Here is a 21,030-nt window from a genome sequence, read left to right as displayed (position 1 = left end):
CGGAGGTAAATAGTGATGATACAAAAACATTAGTATGCAGACAACGTAAGAAAACCAAAAAAATATACGAAAGTGAAACCAGTGATGACTGTACTTCGGATGACAGACACAGACTATACCAAGAGGGGCCAAACATAGAAAATAAAAATAAACTGTTTTAAATTCATAAAAAGCATTAAAAAACATAGGAAACAAAACAGACTTAGTGGTCATTTAAAATAAAGATTTTTTTAATTTCAAGTAACATAATTACTATGGCTGGCTCCATAGTGGGTTTAATTCCTCTTAGTAGGTACGTTTGTTGTAGAGTGCAAAAAAAGTATCGAATAAATCGTCTCATAAATATGGTATTACGCTCTTATTACACTGGAATAAGATACTATGAGACATATTTTTGAGTAAGATGTGTACACCCATATTTTTACACTTGACTGTACGCTGCTTATCAAATTACATAATACAAAATAGGTAAGTATATGGCGGCATATTGCCATCGATGTCACCTCGTTACCTATTAGTCTTATTACGTTATGTAATTCCACGTAAACACGTTGTATTTCGGTTGTCATAGTAGTAGCTTAGATACTGATTGTTTAAAATTTATTTCACGACAATTTTCGTTATCTTTGTAACAACTATGCAATTAGGTACTATGTTCTGGTTGTTCGTATAACAGTGAAAAATTAATCCATATAATATGTTAATATCATGCACACCTGATGCTTAATTAACAGCACACATCATTTTTCATACACCACAAACTAACACAAAATAAATAGTACTTTTAGCAGAGAGAACTGAACTGTGAACCACGACACAAGACGCCATATATGCCCATATTCAACTCAGTGTTGCCACTCGCCAAGTCAAATCTCAAAAAGTCTGTAGAAATTAAAATAAAATTATTTATGTATTTCGGACATCAAATATCCATACACAGATTATGTTAGAAATAAGAAACTAGCTTTTGCCCCGCAACTTCGTCCGCGTAGAACTTGATAATCACCAAAGGGCGGCCGATGGATGCAATATGGTGACGAAAGCATAAGATGGATAAGACTTCATAAGTTTCGAGTTATATTTATGTATAAAAATATATGCATTTTTTGTTATTATATCAGTAAGTTCCAAATAATGATGAAGTATCACTTTACGAATACGCACCTCTTACATCTGTAGATGTAGAGAGGTCATTTCCCCTGTAAAAGTGTATAGTGAACTGTAAAAGGAATGGACTGAAAATATCGAATAAAGAAAAATTATGATTAATTATTTCAAGAATAAAACACTATAACTTTTTTTAAATTATGCTGTCTTTATTTAACATTATTTTGACGTAATTTGCATCCGTCAGCCGCCCATTAATAATCACCCTGATAAAATGGATAATCAATCGTCTAGTCTACGCGGACGAAGTCGCGGGACAAAAGCTTGTGAAAATATTTGTGATCCAGAACTTTCATTTGAGGTGGAAGTAATAGTGCTCGACACTGCACTAGTCACCGACGTGGGCACTTTATTTCATGGAAATATAGGTTAAATTTGAACAACGAAGATTTTTCTGTATTCGAACTTAATCCTTGTCACTTTGACATAAAGTGCCTAAGTCAAGTACTAGTGCAGCGTCGAGCACTAGTACTTCTACCTTAAACTAAATACAACCCGATGTAAAGTTTTTATCGAAGGCTGGCTTATGCTTTCCACTCGAATATTGCACCACGACACGGTTATCTTCGTTTATCAGGAGTTTTTCCTTAAACCACAAATAAAATCTAAAAATCCAGCAGATTTCCTTGCAATATCAGTAGAACAGTAGAATGAATGAATGAATGACTTTATTGCGTATTTGGAAATTCAGGTAACAAAGTAGCAGTTAAAATTGCAGAAAATGAGTCACACCGAACCCTACCTTTACAGGTGTACACGCTATTACATCTAGTTCTAGAATTATATTAAATACAAAATAAAAATTACAAAATGTCAACTAATATAAATAATATTCAATTATTAAATGGTTAATGGTAGGTCCAAGTAATCATTAAGGCTGTAAAAGCACTTATTTATAAGCCACATCTTAACAGTATTTTTAAATCTGTTACTATTGAGATTCTTGAAAACTATCTGGCAATTTATTAAATATGTCAATACTCATCATAAAACAGTTATTACATGTCAGTTTTAGTCTAGCTAAGGGCTTGTATAGTTTATGTATATACTGGTTTCGAACTTCTCTGGATGATAATTCCTGGACCTCTTGAAACATGTATTTGTGCTTATGTACAAATAAACAAACCTCCAAAATATACAAACTATGTACCGTTAGGATGTGGTGCTTGATAAAGTATGGACGGCATGATTCAAGTAGTTTGAGTCCAAATAAGGCCCTCATACATCGTTTCTGAATCAAAAATAGGTCCTCTCTGTCTGTTGAATTTCCCCATGTTACAATTCCGTATCGCAAGGCCGAATCCACGTAACCATTATAAGCAGTAATAGTGGCCTGAAGGGACACAACCTGACGAATTTTTCTTAATGCATAAACAAATTTATTTACTTTGGAACCTAAAGTTAAAAATATGCGCTTTCCAATCGCAATAACTGTCCAATGTTATACCTAGAAAGGTCATTTGCGTCACTTCTTCAATTGGGACACCATTATAATTTACATCCAAATGCACCTTATTTGTAGTACCTTATGTGTTGTAGACATAACCCGAAACCAGTAGATCTCCGGTAAAAACAGGAGACTTGGCAACACTGCCGTGTTGAAACAGAGATTGCAGCGCCGCTACGGCCCGCCGCGGCGGCGTCACAACAACGTTTATTTTCGAATAACGAGTCAATGACCTGTGCCTCTAGTGTAAATAAATTCGATTTTGAAACGTGACGTACGCGTTTGCGTTTAGTCTCATTTTGTATGGGTTTTTGAACAGCGCGCCAAGCGGGACGTTTTGGAAAGTCAAAAATCTCATACAAAATGACACTTAACGCAAACGCGTACGTCACGTTTCGCTGTCGAAATTAGTTACACTAGGGGTACTGTTTTATTAAACAAATACGTTCACGTGATTATTAAAATTAGGGTATTCTTATATAAAAATAATTTCTTTTATTTACTACTTTCAGGTGTTATCAGTAAGTATCCGACTGCAAATGTAATAATATTTCTAGATGCGCATTGGTTTCGTTTGCTGCACTGTGATGTCGGGTGGGCAAGTCCATTTTAAAAGTGTGAAATTACTTATTAGAATATTAATATACCTGCTACTGAATAAATCATACATTTTATCACAACATTTGTTAAACCAAGGTTAAACCCAACATTTAATAATACCTGGCAGTATCGCATAGGTAGGCATAGGTATAGGTAATTTGTAGGGAGCGGAGCGTCGTTTTTGGGAGAGTCCGAAATGTGAATTTGAGGGACTTTTGATGTTAAAAAAGTAATTATTTTACGGATCTATCTACTTATAATTGAGAAGTCCGAAATAGAAAACTCATCATGCCTGCCTTTATACAAAAAATGTTTTGTACCTATAAGTAATACTCGAGCGGCCTGCGGTGGCGGCCCCTAGTAATCTGTGACAGTTAATTGATGAGAATTTGCTATGGGTCGCCACCGCGGCCGCTCCAGTGTGTGACTGGCTTATTAACTCCTTCATTTTAAGATCACGTTATCATCATCCGTAGTATATTAAGTACTTAGGTAAGCAAAAAAAGAGGCCAAGAGCGGGTCGAACTCGCGCACCGAGGGTTCCGTACCTTCTTGGACGTAACAACAGTAAATGGAATACGTACGAATATTTAGAATTAGGACATCTATTTTGATTTATTTATTGTAGGTATACCGTGTTTATTAAATATATGTAGTTGGCTCAGTATTAGTCAGTACCTATGACGTATATAATTCGTTTTAATAGTTTTATTTCATCAGTACCTATAATATACTATTATGGCTTAAAAAAACATTAAAAAAAATCGTACCTACGCCAAAACGAGTCCATCTGAAGTCAACATTCAATAGGTAGTTAGATCTTAATTGTTAGCATATATTGGCTCAATCTGTTTCGGTTCGGACCCGTTCGGGCCGGTCTTAAGTACCCGTTTCTTGGCTTCTTGGGAACGTTTCTTCGAAATGTCTCCGGATCCCAGCGGTTCCGTGTAAACCGTGTTCTTAGTACCGCCGGGCTTAAGGACACGGTTATCCGTTTCGACGTGTAACACGGATACCGGGAGCCCTATATGCCAACCGTTGGCATTCCGTGGCAACGATACCCCAACGGTAAATGCTACTAGGGGTTCCATCGATTGTGCTGAAAACTTATGCGCCTGATTTGTCTCCAGTACTAACACGCCTGTATCGTCTTTACCTGAGGTCGGGTCGTGGAAGCTTGCAAACGTACAGCCTGTACCTAAGAAAGGTAGTCGTGCTGACCCGTCAAATTATCGGCCTATCGCGATCACCTCCATACTCTGCAAGATTATGGAGCGTGTACTGAACACCAAGCTTCTGGCATATCTCGAAAAAGTAGTCGGCAATACGGCTTTCGCCGTAACCGGTCAACTGGGGACCTTCTGATTTATGCCACCCACATATGGGGCGAGGCCATCGAGAGACAGGGTGAGGCTATCGCCGTGTCTCTCGACATTTCCAAAGCCTTTGACAGAGTCTGGCACGACAGCCTAATAAGCAAGCTATCCACCTATGGGATTTCTTCTGGCCTGCGCTCCTGGATCACTGACTTCCTGAGGGACCGATCTATTCGAGTTGTTCTAGACGGATGCTCGTCTGATCTTTTGGCAATCAATACCGGGTACCTTAGGGTTCAATCCTCTTCGCGACCCTCTTTCCTGTGCATGTCAATGATCTGCTCAAGTCCGGTATCTTTGGGTACGCAGATGACAGCACGGCCAGTGCAGGTGACACCAAGATCCTCAGGGAGACTATGATGGAACGATTAAATTTGTCCTTGGACGCCGTAGCCGAATGGGGCGAGGCCAACTTGGTCGGATTCAACGCCACCAAAACACAAGCGTGTCTTTTTACCGAAAAACAGAGCCAGTTCACCTTGGCCCCAACTTTCTGAAATGTGTCCCTTCCCGTGACTCACACTTTAGAGCTTCTTGGTCTAAGTTTAAAATCAAACTTAAACTTCGGGTTGACTATTGAGTCCAGGGCTAAAACTGTTGCAAAAAAACTTGGTGTCCTATTTAAGGTGAAGCGGTATTTCACGCCGAAACAGCTTCTCTCCCTATACCAAGCACAGGTCCGCTCATGCATTATATACTGCTGTCACCTACAGGACGGTTCCGCCAAATATTAGCTGGACTCGATATTAGAGCGCCGGGCTCATAGACTCTTTGACAATGACCCATCTATCAAGACAAAGTTACAGAGCCTTGAGCATCGCCGTCGAATCGCTAGCCTATCGGTGTTCTATCGGATACATTTCGGGGAGTACGCACAGGAACTGCACGACCTGATCCCACCTTCCCCTTTCCATCATCGGACCAGGCGCCCTTTCCATCCAGGCGCGGAGAGCGAATGCACCGGTTCGTGGTAAACGTTCCATTTGTTCGCACGAAACGGTTTGCCTCCTCTGTTTTGGTACGGATGGCTAAAGAATATTTTAGCTAAAGAGTATTCGCTGAAAAATATGACCTCGGTCTCTTAATAAAAAAATAGCCAGTATGCAGACATTATAAGTACATACTAACACTCTATTATCCCATACATTTTATTCACGAGAAGTAAGTAGAGGTCCGGGATCTTGGGGTATAGCGCACGTAGCATGCGGGCGACAGATATGCGTGTACGTGGAAGCGCTGGGCTGCCAGGAAGGATGCGACGACTCTCACGAGGCGGCGGGGTGCTGTGGAGAGAACCGCGACTGTGTACTCCTTTTGCGTTGTGGAGTGTTGGGATCTGAAACCAAATTGCTACGGCCTGGGTGTGGTGAGAGGTGCCGGAGCAGCATTCTCTCAAACACCTTAGAGAGGTTGCATAGCAACGTGATGGCCCGGTAGTTCTCCGGCTTTCTTCTGTCCTTCCCGGGCTTGGGAAGGACAATGACCCGCCCGATCTTCCAGACGTCGGGGAAGTGCCCTGATCTCAAGAACCCGTTGAACAGGTGCGCTACCACCGCTAGGGTGTTTAGCGGCAAGGGGTAGAGCGCCATGTTCGGGATCTCGTCGAGGCCCGGCGCCTTCTTCACGTTGAAAAGTTAGGATCATGTATCAATAGGCAAATCGAGATAATCTTGAACTCCATTGTATGTTGTGGGTCGGTATCGGGGTTGGGCCTGAATTACTGCTCAAGGCAAGCCTTTCCGCTCTGTCCTTGGCTGCGTACTTCAGGAGCCCGTCGGTGTCGTTCAGTAGAGGCCGAATCGGCTCGGGGGTCGTGCAGAGTTGTCTGCATTACCTGTTTAGTTATAGTTTCGATTTTTGTTTCCCAGCTTATACCTAGCTCTGTGCACGCTGAGTTTGTCCCTTGACAGTCGCCCAAGAATGCTGAGCTCAGTCTTCACAGACTGAGCCCTAGAAAAACCAGTTCGAAGTGTATTTAGTTTATTTGATTTACATTTGTGTTTGATTTCTAACTCTTTAGACAGGATGACGTACCTACCGCAAAACCGACCAATCAGCGCCCAAGGTGCGTTCCGACGCATGTCAATTTACATTTTGACGGTTTCACTTCAATAGATTATAATCTAACGAAAATGAGTGAAATTGTAAGAAGTCTGCTACGGTACACAATCTTTCGAGTTAGAGTTTACAATATAGCGAGTTAGATTATATTTATAACTCACGGTTTTTACAATTTTACCATGACATAGGTATAATATTTAAGTAAGTACCATATCAATATGTGTGTCATCGGCGAGGACCCATAAACTTGGTTGGTCAAAAATAAACTTTAATAAGAATATAATCAAAAATTTGAAAAATCGATTGCAAAAAGTATGATTCTCACTAAATAAAAATAAATAATAAGTCGCACGATTTTTAAAATAAAGAATAAAAAAAACGGAATTATTACTTGGGATTATTCTAAATGACGTTTTATTCAATCATAATGTTAATCGGAATAAAGTAAAATCTGTTATCGGATATATACAGAGGATTGAGGCATTGTACTAAGGAAGCCGCCAACTCTTCGGTCACCAGTTACGTCAACCAGACGTTTCGCGATTTCTGCAAAAAACTTGTGCGCGCTGGGCCCCCGTGGACCTAGAGTTTCAACGCCAAATGGTACAAAATGGTACTCTCTACCGAGGCACTTATATTTATTACGTTTCAAAATTTCGGCGCTTTCCGCCGCTGCGCCCGCTTTTACATTAGTCCGTTGGAGGTGGGACGGTCCCAGTGTGTCTACGCAGGTAGCATCCCAGACTCACATCCGTCCCAAGCTCCAAGGCACTAAGGACACCCCATCAGGCCTCTTGCCATCATCCCTGCCAGTCGGATCAAGAAGAGCAGGCACATTGATGGTGGCAAGAGACCGACGGATTATGTCATTAAGCGACGCATGTCTTGAAAAACGACCTGCACTTTTTTGACAAGACAACCCATGGTGTCCCAGTCGGTCCACGTCCGTGCCACAAGAGCATATATGTGGCGTACATACCGAAACCCCCAGTCGCAAACCAGTCGCCAGTCTTAGGGAGGTCGGATCCAAAAAAGTACCAATATTAGTGAAGGATGGGCATGTAGCCAGTAGCCGGCTTCCCGGGCTCCGACCGCCAAAAGCCTCGCGTGATCTGGACCTGTACAGTTGTTTAGAAGAGTATTGTAAGTTAAATCACAGTAAATATTATACCAGCTCCTTTGTGATTTTGGGTTGTCTGGATATTCTTTGCCCGGGCAAGCAATTTTAAAAGCATTTTTAGCATCCTCAAAGCCCGCAATCTCACAGTTTGTAAGATTATTCTAAATGACGCCCTTAAGATATTTCCTATGAGACCAGACGTGCTATGAGTGGATGCTAAAAAAGGCTGGGGAAGCCACACTGGAAATTTTTATTAAATTTAAATTTGTAATAATCTAGGTATATTTTGTGAATAGATTTCCACCCCTCTTTTTAATGGTCAGATTGATTTGTAATTTGGTTAGCGTAAGTATATTTTATGTTAATAGATGGAAGAAAAAGACGCGCCTACAGTGGAAATACTGGTAACGTATGGGAAATAGCAATTTTAGAACATTTTTTTCTCTCTAGCTCCGAACGGGCTTGGTATTCTAAGTAGAAATAACAAAATTACAAAAAAAGTCTAGTCTACAACTTCTACAAACCCAGTAAAAGATTGCCGCTTTGGGTGCCTAGCCAAGGTGACAATCGCTTACGCTATGACTATGAAACGCTCTTCCATATTAGTGCGACAGTGATAGTTGCGTTTCATTCGCTATGGAGCGTAAACGATTGGCATGTTGGCTACGCACCCTGCTCTCTTGTGTGACAAATAACTGTTTCATCTCACTTGCTTATAAAACGTGATGTTTCACGCAGGTTTAGTGGGGGTTATAACCATTGAGGTAGAGTCGGCATCTCTAACAAAATGTGTCCGTACCTCAATGAAGTGCCGGCACTTCATTGCGTTTAGTACGTCTCCGACTACAGGCGAAATGCCACACATGTAACAATTTTTTTTAAATAATAAAAATGACTTTGTGCGTTATGAAAATGCATTCTAATTATATCAAGAAACATAATAAAAGCAATATAATAGATAGATAGATAGCATTTATTGGTAAAAAATAATATTTTAAATGTCAAAGTTAATTTCAAGTAGAAAAAAAATACATTAATTTTATTTAAAAGTAATTACATTACTAAAAATTAAATTTTATAAGTATTTACGTTTTTAGGTAAACCCAATAACAATCCACCGCGTAAAAACTCTTGTTTTAAACTCATTTAGATTATTTTAAACTTCACTTTATACACTCGCGGTGGTACGCCATTTTCTTTGGAGCATAGATTACATTTCGCAGATGTAACACGTAGGTACCTACTAATGATTATCTACCTTATTGTTTGCAGAATATATACAAAATAATGATATATTTATTACCCTTTATCTCTTAATTTTTTGTAGCGTTTCTCTTATATTCAAAAAATATATTATGCTTCAAGCGCGATTTGATAAAAATTGTTACGAGTACGAGAGTCAGATTGAAAGAGTTTTATGACTGTTTTTATAAATTTTAATGTTGTCAGTGTCACAAATGTAAAACAATTTGAATAATCTCGTAAGGAAACAAATACATTTTATCTAGACATTTTACAGTGCGAATGTAGGCAGAAAATGAAGTTGTCATAACAGTCTCGCCTCTGGCCATCTATGCTTATTGTTTTAGCTCATTGACAGACGTCAAACGCCGAAAATGGCGGACACAATTTGTTCTCGATAGCCTGTCTAGTACGTAGTACATTATTTATGTCAGTGGTTATAGCCCATTTTATTTTCTAGAGAGTTATTGCTTTTTTATTATATTACTCAGCTATTTGAATTAAGGAGATTATCAATTCAAGTATTTGTTTAAAACCAAGCCTCAAATGAGTATTACTTCAAAATACTAAGAATGTTTACTAATATTTCATTTTATTAATTATTAAAGAAAGTACGATTGTTTTTAGATCTGAAAAGCCGATTAAAATTCAGTTTACGCAATTTTAAATCATGGATGTATGCTGAATTGGCTTCTGCCCTTCTTGCCTTTACCTGCGTCAAATTATAATAATAATAATAAAATTCTTTATTGCACACTACATAAAAAACAGATACAGAAATTGATAAAAACGAAATGGCAGGCGATAACTCTTATTTTACCGTATTTAAAACATATTTCGCATAAAACTTAATAATGAAAGTTTTATTCTTCGCAAGTGTGATGGAAAACATTACCTAACATGGGAGGTACAATCAAAATTGTAAACACGAGTCTCTAGTCATAAAAACCCTCTGCGCTTCTTCCATCAGCTTTCTATTTATACACCGTGTTTTTATTGAATTTCGTTAACTTCGGGGTATCGGTAAGTACGTTTAAGGAAACTAAATGCCATAGTTAATTTCCAAAAAAAAAAAAATTCTTGTTTTTTTTTACCTACTATTTTTATTTTTATAAAAAGTAACTAAATGTATGCAACATTTAGCGTTGTTGTAACACGGGCATTACATTTAACTCAACCAAACAATTGAAAACTGTGACATATCAATGTCATTTCGAACGTCGATCGTCCGAGATAGTACAAGTAAACAGGCCCTAAGGCAACTGTACACGCTCGTAAGGGCCTTATAAGATAAAAATTAATGATTGATTATCTCCGAAATGGAGTTAATTAGAATATCGGTGTCTTTGAAAAAGTTACTTAATTTAAGCTCAGGAATGCACCCTCGAAATTAACGCAAATCAAAAAAAAAACACGGTGTATAGGTTTATATTAATTCTAGTTTACAATTTTGCCCATGCCCCCTTAGGCAGGTACTAATTATTTCCCGGTTATTTCAAGGAACCAAACCTGGAAAATTTTGCCTGGGCTGTTTTAAATTGCCCCGTACCATTTAATCCCTGTTTAATGTGGTGTATCAGTGTCAAAATGGGAATTGTAAGTATTGATGGATTTTATCACGGAGCTACACCCAGCTGAAAAGGTGCATGGCTACTTGATAATTGATTTCCATTCAGAACGTGTCCATGCAATTTGCAGCTGGCTGTACACCCAGCTGCAAAAGTGCATGTCCACTTTATTATTGAATTACATTCATAAAGTAAATAGGTATGCACTTTTGTAGCTCGTTGTACATATAACCGAACAGTACTGTCACTTTTTTTGCTAATCTAAATAGAGCTTTATCACTAAGCAAGACAGTTGATCACAGGAGACCAGAGAAAACGGTCCAAAGAGAGGATCAAGATAGTAAAACCCTAAAAATCCCGAGCCCAAGTGCAGATTTTATGGAGTTACTCGAGCGCTACAAATTGATATCTTGCTAGCCGTGGAAAGCTACCTTAACCACATAGTTCGTGTCATCCACAATGACGCGCAGATTAATAATAATAATAATAATAAGCCCCCAGGGCAGCTTGTGGCGAGCTGAATGGGAAGTGACGTCCCTTGGGTCCCATGCCCCCGAGAGTCGGTCTCAGTCTCCGGCTTACCTTGATTGGCCGGCTGGAGTGAACACTGAGCAGGGCCGCAGGACTCTCACCTCTGGCTTGCCTTTACCGGCCGTCCAGAGTGGGGTGTCAGAGCTATATGCTCGCAGGGTGGAAGTGAAATTTGCATAAGACGCGAGTTGGCACAGTGGCTGGGTAAATATTACATTATAATAATCTTAAAATAAATAATTACTACAATACAACAGAGATGTATAGTCTCTATGGTTAATAATATGTACATTAAATCTGGAGATGTAAAAGGTCCCCAATGTCAGAGTGCTAATACTAATAAGATTTGGAGGTGTAAAGTCTCTCCAAGTGTCTAAATGAAATTTATACTAAATAAATACATCGCGTCTAGACTGTTAAGCTAGCAGTCTCTTAAACTAATGCTACAGAATACATAACTTTAATACGGCCAAGTGTTGTACATACTCATAGTACGGAATAGTCATTTCACCGTGTATTAGTTTTAAACTAAAATACATGTTTCACGTCAAGAGACTGTTAAGCTAACAATCTTAAAACTTAGGAAGGGTACAATGTGAAAATCGGGTTTCGAACTTGTGTTAGAAATGTGAGATATTTTAAATCATTATTGTTGCACCTTTTGCCATCAAACTACAGGTTGGGCTTATAAAAATGTTACACTTGGTTTTATATTTTAATTATACTAAGTGCAAAATTTATTAAATATTTTATTCAAGGTTGGCAAATGTATACGGAAGATAATATCTACCAGTGGCGGCGCGTCACAAATATTCGTAGGGAACCCGGAGCTAATTTTGCTTTCCTTTTCTCCATGAACCGATTGTGACAGTACTCAACGGGCTGAAATTAGACAAGCCGGTGGGAATCGAGTTCTTTGAATGATCCGCCACTGATATCTACCAAAAGTCTACCTCTAGCAGCAAGCAATTTTTTCTCAAATGTTTGTGTTGTTTAAAACACGTTGTTGGCTCGATTAATTTGGAAAAAAGTGACAGTTATTGGCACCCAAATTCCCAAAATTTTGCTCTTGACTTATTTCTGTGAGGCTATCTAAAATTACGTGTCTATGTTAACAAGCTGATGAAATTTAAACAGTTAAAACTGAATATCCGACACAAATTTACTAAGATAACGCTGAAAATGTGCGAAAAATGCTGAAAATTGCGATGGTAAGGGCCTATATTTGCCTGCTGTTAGAGATGGACATATTATTATTATTAATCATTTATTCTCATAATACACGGTACATATGTGTTACATCAGTATAGTACTGCCAAACTGCGAAGCGGTTTGATGGCAGTTAATTTCACTCTTGATATCCATTATTCTAATTAGCCTTCAGGGTCTGCAAAGACGGGCCAACTTTTTATAGGTTTCCATAATGAGTTGACCCCCCTCTACTGCTCCCGTGGGCAATTATCTATTAAATATTTTTTAACACTCATATGGCAGGCATTATGTTCCGCATTTTTAAAACAATACTTAATAATCTTTGAACTTAATATACCTAGTTAAAATTTTAAAACAACATGTATACTTATTTGCCCACACTGTATTACTATTTTGATACGAGTTGTTAATATTAAATAATAATGCGGTCATTGATTAGCCTTTTAGCACAGTATTGCATTGAGGCATCCGGTGTAGTATTCCATGTTTTGCTATAGTACAAACAAATTGGCCTAATAAGTAACTTGATATAAGATAAACATATTTAGTAGTAGCATAAGCTTGTTCAGAGTTTGGACACCATTGTAGGTATACCAGTCTAGAGACCACTCCGCTTAAGTGCAGCCTGACTCTCGCTGAGTATATAGATATTCTTCCCTTGGGTTGGACTAACTATATTCTCATGCACACAGGCAATTATAGCGTATGTCTCGGCTTGGATGACAGTAGTGTCATGCTTATGCTACTACTAAAGTCATTTGCATAAATGCCTGCCCCGTACCAGATCCTGTCTTGGACCCGTCTGTGTACCATATGATGTCGTTTTCATCAGAGATTGGTGCTTCAAGACCTTCGGTCCATCGATTCAAAATTCTTACGGAACACAAACTTGGGTTGCATCTTATCGCAGCCCATATTCATTATCCTTTCCATGAAATTGTCACATTCCATGTTTGTGTGTTTAGTCTTTGGCTTGCTATCACTCCATAGGCCTGTTAAAGCCAGCCTGTGTAGCGATTTGTTAGCAACCAGTTGTACCTGGTTGTTCTAATGGATTGTTCGATTGCACTAATTGCTACATCGTCCGTTACGCACTGATGTATTATCGAGCCTGGGAAGTGTGTTTTACACATAACTTTAGGGTCTCGAGCTCCGATTCAGTCATTCCTCCGTCACCTCTTCTAATAGAAGTAAGCGGAACTAACTTCGTTATGGCTAGTGCTTTTGTAAGTCTCATGGTATGGACCTGATTTGATCGCAATGGGTCATTCATGCTTTCCTTTTTGCTTTCCTCACAGCTTTGCTGTATTCAGTGAGTTTTTGCGCGTAATGTTCAACGTCATAAGTCCTTTTAGCATCGTTGAAGACAGCCCTGGTTTCCTTCCGGAGTTTTGCAATCTCCGGGTTCCACCAAGGCACCCTCTTCGCCAGGATTTTCTTTTCCGGGCAGTTGTTTGACCAGGCTGTATAAACAGCTTGTACTATTTTGTCTGCTTCAAATTTAATGTCAATAATAGAGTTTAGCTTGCCTTCAGGTTCTCCCAGTTCCACCTTCAAGTCGCTTTTAAATGCTAACCAGTCGGTGTTTCTGGGATTCCGTTTACGTATAGTTTCTAATTGAATCTTAGTCTTATTAATCTGAAGCATATGTAGGTATCTGTGGTCTGATAAAGAGATATCCCCAGAGACATGCCATGAGCTAATCTTGTTATTCGCGTTGATGGACGCTAGCGTTATATCAATAACCTCACCCCGTCTAGCATTAACGAATGTCGGTTCATTGCCTTTACTTAATAATAGTAAGGAAGAGCTTACAAGAAAATCCAGTACCTTCTCCACTCTTCTGTTGACGTCCGAGCTTCCCCAGATGACATTATGCGCATTCGCGTCGCAGCCGATGATCAGGTCGGTGTTCGCTTGGCTGCCGTAATCATCAAGATCCCGTAGCTGCCCAGTGATTGGATCCGCTGCCTCGTCGGGAAGGTAGAACTTCACTAAAAATGTTAATAAAAACCGGCCAAGAGCATGTCGGGCCATGCTCAGAGTAGGGTTCCGTAGTTACTCTTCCGTCACAATAAACTAAACTGGAGCTTAAAGTATGGTAGATTGTTAACCAAGGGATGAACTGTGGGTGTACGTCTTTTTACTATGAAGGGGAAACTTTTTGCGATAACTCAAAAACAGCTAAACTGATCATATCCGCTATAGTTTTCATTTAATGTCTTTCTTAAGCTCTACTCTCTACTCTAAATGGAGAGTCACATTATAATATGTGTCTATAGACCACCTTCGTCGGATTTTAGCCAGTTTGAGTCCGTGATGGAAGATGCGTTGAAACGAGTCTTTGTTAGCAGTAAGAAGATACTATTATCGGGGACTTTAATGTTAATATATTAGATCCCACACATGCACACACTGTAAGACTTCTAAACCTTTATCAGTCTTTTGACTTGTTTCCACTATTCAACGAGCCCACCAGCCCATTGAGCCCATTCAAGATTACAGCTAGCACGGCGACATGTTTGGACAATGTATTCTATAATTGTGAAGTTATAAAAAAAGAGATCTTTAGCTGCTTCAACTCGGATCACTGTGGTCAAAAAGCCTATTTCCAAGTCAATGTTATAAGACAACAGCAATCATTTACATATAGACCCATCACTGCCAGTCGAATGGAAAGGTTTAGAGAAGGTGTTATATCCAAGGTACCAGCACTGATTAGAGGTGAGCAAGATCCTGATACACTATGAAAATATTCAAAAGTGTTTAAGAAAGTCTGCGCTGCGGCTAAGTCTGCCTTCATAGGTCAGAAAGTCAGGTCAGCTGACAATAAAGTAAAAGCTACTTGGATTGTAATAAACACTGAAACTGGAAAAACGAAACCCCGTGATGGCCACTACAGACTGAAAGTTCAAGACCGAATATTGTCTGCAGACCTGGATGTTGCTGGCGTCTTTCAACACATTTTCACCAACATAGCCACAGATACTACACTACACGGAACTTGAACTCCTCTGTAGCAAAGGCTGGTGTTTACTTGGATACAAACAATGTCAAGAAATGCAGCATGGAATTATACTTCTAATATACTGACCCCCATGAAATCATTAAAACGTTCAAGTCCTTGAAATTAAAGAATACTGAGGACCTTTGGGGGATCTCTGTGAAAGTCATGCAATCTGTAATCGACGTAGTGGCACCGTATTTGGCTGATATATTTAACGCTTGTGTTAGAGAATGTGTATTTCCCGATCTGATGAAGTTCAGTAAGGTCATTCCTCTATTTAAAGCGGGCAGCAAAGATGACCTTGGAAATTTTAGACCTATTTCAATACTTCCTGTTCTCAGTAAAGTGTTTGAAAAAATTGTATTAAACCAATTGCTTCGACATTTCAACTCGAATGAACTACTTCAAGATCAGCAATTTGGTTTTACAAGAGGTCGTTCGACGACTGATGCCGCCTCTGTACTAATCAAGCACATATACGACGCCTGGGAACACTCGCTAGATGCTATAGGTGTCTTCTGTGATCTGTCCAAAGCATTTGATTGCGTGGAGCATGACACACTTCTACACAAGCTGAAGCACTACGGTCTGTCAACGGAAGCTCTAAGCCTCGTTAAGTCTTACTTAAACCAAAGAACCCAGAAAGTGGTTGTAAATGGAACGGAGTCTACTGGAATGGCTCGGAGTTCCACAGGGTTCAATTTTGGGACCTTTTCTCTTCCTTGTATATATAAATGATCTGCCGAACCTTGTAAAACATAAATGTGACATAGTCTTATTTGCTGATGACACCTCACTAATTTTCAAAGTTGACAGGAAACTGTGCGATTATTGCCAAGTCAATGAAACTTTGGAAAAGGTACTAGAATGGTTCACAGCAAATAATTTACTTCTTAATGCGAAAAAGACGAAATGTGTCAAATTTTCGCTGCCGAATGTAAGAAAATCTGAAACTATCATCACATTAAATGGCGAAACGCTGGACCTTGTCGAGAATACGGTTTTTCTGGGCCTTACTTTAGATGGTAACCTGCAATGGGCCCCTCACATATCTGCCCTTTAAAGGTTGAGCTCTGCCGCGTATGCAGTAAGAAGAATCAGGCAGTTTACTGACATGGAGACAGCTCGCCTAGTTTACTTCAGCTTTCACAGTATTATGTCTTATGGCATACTGGCGTGGGGCAAAGCAGCTGACATAGAAACCATCTTCGTTCTTCAGAAGAGAGCAATCAGATTTATTTATAACATGGCTTCTCGTGACTCACTGAGAGAACGATTCAAGGAAATAGATATTCTCACAGTAGCTTCACAATACATACTATATGTGATAATGTATACGCATAAGAATAAAAAGTCCTTTAAGAAACTGTGTGATATCCATAGTTATAATACGCGAAATAAACATAAGTTAGTAGTCTCCAAGTTTTGTCTACAGAAAGTTAAAAAATCGTTCATGGGAAACTGTGTACCTAACATTTTATAACAAAGTACCCTTAGAGGCATGGAACCTGCCCTATACTTCATTCAAGCAATACGTCAAAAATGCACTTCTCAAAAAGGGATACTATAAACAGACACGGAATCATGGCCAAGTATCCAGTCTCAAAAGCTGTAATAGTTTTGCGTGCAGTGTCCCGGAGAGGCATATGGCGCTGTTGTTTCTAGCTGTTCAACCATAAGTATGAATGTTTGTTATGTTTTAGTTATTTTGATGATGACATTGACATATTAAATACATAGTAGTTATGTATTCTGTAGAACTAGTTTTAAGATTGTTAGCTTAACAGTCTCCTGACGTGAAACATGTATTTCATAAAAAAATTTTTTTTTTTTATTCTTTGACATTTGGAGAACCTTTACACCTCCAAATCTTATTAATGTCATTATTATTGTGTATTATTATTTTTCTCAGACCGTGGGGACCTTATACATCTCCAAACTTAATGTATTAACCGTGGAGATTATACGTCTCTGTCATACTGTATAATATATTTGACTTGGTACATACTAGTTATGTATTCTGTAGCATTAGTTTATGAGACTGCTAGTTTAACAGTCCAGACGTGGTTTATTTATTTAGTTTAAATTTTATTTTGACACTTGGAGAGACTTTACACCTCCAAATTTTAATAGTATTAGTACTCTGACATTGGGGACCTTTTACATCTCCAGATTTAATGTGTTTTTAACCATAAAGACTATACATCTCTATTGTATTGTAGTAATTATTTATTTTAAGATTATTATAATGTAATGTTTACCCAGGTATTGGCTGTTGTACTTATAAATGTTGTTATGTATTTTTCATGTCACTATATGATATTAGTATAAATGTTGTATTGTCTTGTAAAAGAGCCTTTGGGCCTACTTGCAGAATAAATTTTTGAATTTTGAATACTTCCAAGATTTTTTTCATATTTTTTGGACCTATGGTTCAAAAGTTAGGGGGGGGGGGACACTTTTTTTTTCTTTCGGAGCAATTATCTCTGAATATATTTACTTTATCAAGAAATGTTTGTTGAAGACCCCTATTAGTTTTGAAAGACCTTTCCAACGATATCCCATACTGTAGGGTTGAAGCAAGAAAAAATGTTCACCCCTACTTTACGTGTAGGGGAGGTACCCAAAAAAATTAAATTTTCAGATTTTATTGTACGACTTTGTCGGCTTTATTGATTTATATATCCATGCCAAATTTCAGCTTTCTGGCACTAACGACCACGGAGCAAAGCCTCGGACAGACAGACAGACAGACGGACATGGCGAAACTATAAGGGTTCCTAGTTGACTACGGAACCCTAAAAAGGATTGTTTTTGGCGAGCAATATGGCGGCACGTGTGAAAAATCTAGCTGTATTCCTTGTATTTGTTTGATAATAGTGATTACATAAATACTCTACACTTGTTAGAGTTGTTTAATTTTACACCAGATACAAGTTACACTATTGTGTCATATTAAAAAAAGCGGCCAAGTGCGAGTCGGACTCGCGCATGAAGGGTTCCGTACCATTTATGACGTATTAAAAAAAATCTACTTACTAGATCTCGTTCAACATTTTACCACTTAGGACACACATTTTACCACTTTGGAAGTGTCTCTCGCGCAAACTATTCAGTTTAGAAAAAAATGATATTAGAAACCTCAATATCATTTTTGAAGACCTATCCGTAGATACCCCACACGTATGGGTTTGATGAAAAAAAAAAAATTTTTTATTTTATGACTTATTAAAAAAACTACTTACTAGATCTCGTTGAAACCAATTTTCGGTGGAAGTTTGCATGGTAATGTATATAATATATTTTTTTTAGATTTTTCATTCTGTTATTTTAGAAGTTACGGGGGGGGGGGGGGGGGACACATTTTTTCACTTTGGAAGTGTCTCTCGCGCAAACTATTCAGTTTAGAAAAAAAATGATATTAGAAACCTAAATATCATTTTTGAAGACCTATCCCTAGATACCCCACACGTAAGGGTTCGATGAAAAAAAAAATTTTTTTTTAATTTTTATGACGTATTAAAAAAAACTACTTACTAGATCTCATTCGAACCAATTTTCGGTATAAGTTTGCATGGCAATGTATATCATATATTTTTTTTAGATTTTTCATTCTGTTATTTTAGAAGTTACGGGGGGGGGGACACACTTTTTACCACTTTGGAAGTGTCTCTCGCGCAAACTATTCAGTTTAGAAAAAAATGATATTAGAAACCTCAATATCATTTTTAAAGACCTATCCATAAATACCCCACACGTATGGGTTTGATGAAAAAAGATTTTTTGAGTTTCAGTTCTAAGTATGGGGAACCCCCAAAATTTATTGTTTTTTTTTCTATTTTTGTGTAAACATCATAATGCGGTTCATAGGATACATCTACTCACCAAGTTTGAACAGTATAGCTTTTATAGTTTCGGAAAAAAGTGGCTGTGACAGAATCGGACAGACAGACGGACCTGACGAATCTATAAGGGTTCCGTTTTTTGCCATTTGGCTACGGAACCGTAAAAAACGCGTGCTAATAAGCGTTAGATTAATCATGATTGTGCTCATGTATAGGATCAATGTGGACCAAACCAACCAAGTCAACAATCTACTTAACGATTTTTTTGTTGTACACTAACCCTCACCAAGAACCCGCCAATATATATACGGTTAAAATGGTTAAGGTGGATCCCATGGGTAGATATCACTCATATCTTAATCTGACACGCTCGAGTAACTCAAAAAAATCCCATCTTTTTTTTTAATACCACGTCGGTGGCAAATAAGCATACAGCCCGCCTGATGGTAAGCAGTCAAAGTAGCCTATGGACTCCTGCAACACCAGAGGATAATGTTTCACTAGTTGCAATATAGTCATAAATAGACATATTTCTTCTAGCTCCTTATAGCTTGTACTTTACAGTTTGTAAATGGAGAGTTCAACGATACTAGAATGATAGAATGGATGAAGATTCCCATAGATATGAAGCTACTGACAGAAACTCAAGCCAATGAAATCGGTGAAGAATGCTACTACAGTGGTAAATATATTCATTAACATTTTAAATAACAAAACTCCCGATACACATACATATTAAATACGAGTGTATTAAAGCGGGTTACTCACGTATTTTAAGTCGAAAAACGCTCGACATGTTTCACTCCGTACCGAGAAGTGTCCTCAGGAGCATGACGGCGGCAGGGGACGCGAAAACTTACCCTCGTTTTCGGCATTATTATCAAATGCTGGGTCGCTCACAAAATCATGCTCCCTACGTCATTCGCTAAAGGTTCGTCCACAATTGACAATATTGCTGGCAACTAGGGTAGGTTCTCGCCCCCCCTGCCGCCGCCGGCGCCCACGCCGAGTCATCGGGCGTGGAGAGCTGCGGCCCGCAGTCTGTGCCGGTCCGCCAACGCGAGCTCCTGTCCTGACGACACACCTCGGTACGGAGTGAAACGTGTCGAGCGTTTTTCGACTTAAATATACGAACCGACCCGTTTTAATATATTTAATTTACACTTTATTGCTCAAAAGAAAAAAAAATCTGTAGAAAAGGGGAACTGAATGCCATGAGATCTCTACCAGTCAACCTTATTGTCCAACATATGTGAAAATGTCTCAATAAAGCACTGGAAGGGTAGCCTACCGGTTAGAGCGTACTTTCAATCCCGAGGTCGTGGGTTCAAACCCCGGCTCTTGCCGGAAAGAAACAAAAGTTTCTTCTTAGAAAGAACGGAAATGGGCTCGAAAAATAAGAAGGGGTTTGAACAGTACCTTGTCAGTAAGATAAAATTACTCGGATTTCGCTCGTGGAGCGGGCCCGCTGTATTTTGTCTGATCTTTTAGTCTTCGTTCTCACGAATTAAAGTCAGTCTTTGTTCACTCATAACCAAATGAATTGGCCCTGGGTTTCCTGGTGATAGAAATGGTTTTCTTGTAAATGATGTAGCAGCCGATTCAGCAACTTCAGCGTAGTATCGTTTTGATGAGGGGAAGAAAAGGGAGCCTTGACTAAATAATATAACCTCCTCCGACATAGCTCCCTCTTCAAGCAGACCTTTAACATTATTAGAGCACAAATACTGCCCAAATTTCACGGAGTGTAGTGAAACGCCATGCGTATTATCGGGAGATGGATCTGGCTTCATCTGCACGTGAATCGCATATGGACCAACGTCCGATTGGGTGCATGTAGCACTGCCTACCAAT

At 38.8% G+C, this 21,030-nt stretch overlaps 1 protein-coding gene across 2 annotated transcripts in view; it reads left to right on the top strand.

The window, feature by feature from the left end:
* Positions 1-6,248: 6,248 nt before the first annotated feature.
* Positions 6,249-21,030, top strand: part of LOC133531757 (uncharacterized) — a 30,177-nt gene continuing 15,395 nt past the window's right edge. The window contains exons 1-3 of one of the 2 annotated variants that reach the window (XM_061870144.1): positions 6,249-6,852; positions 10,514-10,609; positions 19,741-19,858. In XM_061870144.1, coding sequence (XP_061726128.1) covers positions 10,580-10,609; positions 19,741-19,858 — 148 coding nt within the window. In that variant the 5' untranslated portion in view covers positions 6,249-6,852; positions 10,514-10,579. Of the gene's footprint in view, positions 6,853-7,210; positions 8,176-10,513; positions 10,610-19,740; positions 19,859-21,030 lie in introns of those variants that run through there. The other variant, XM_061870143.1, reaches the window with a different exon arrangement.

The sequence above is a fragment of the Cydia pomonella genome, chromosome 25 (assembly GCF_033807575.1).
Source record: "Cydia pomonella isolate Wapato2018A chromosome 25, ilCydPomo1, whole genome shotgun sequence".
NCBI classification, from domain to species: Eukaryota; Metazoa; Arthropoda; class Insecta; order Lepidoptera; family Tortricidae; genus Cydia; species Cydia pomonella.
This window is presented reverse-complemented; position numbering and strand designations above follow the sequence as displayed.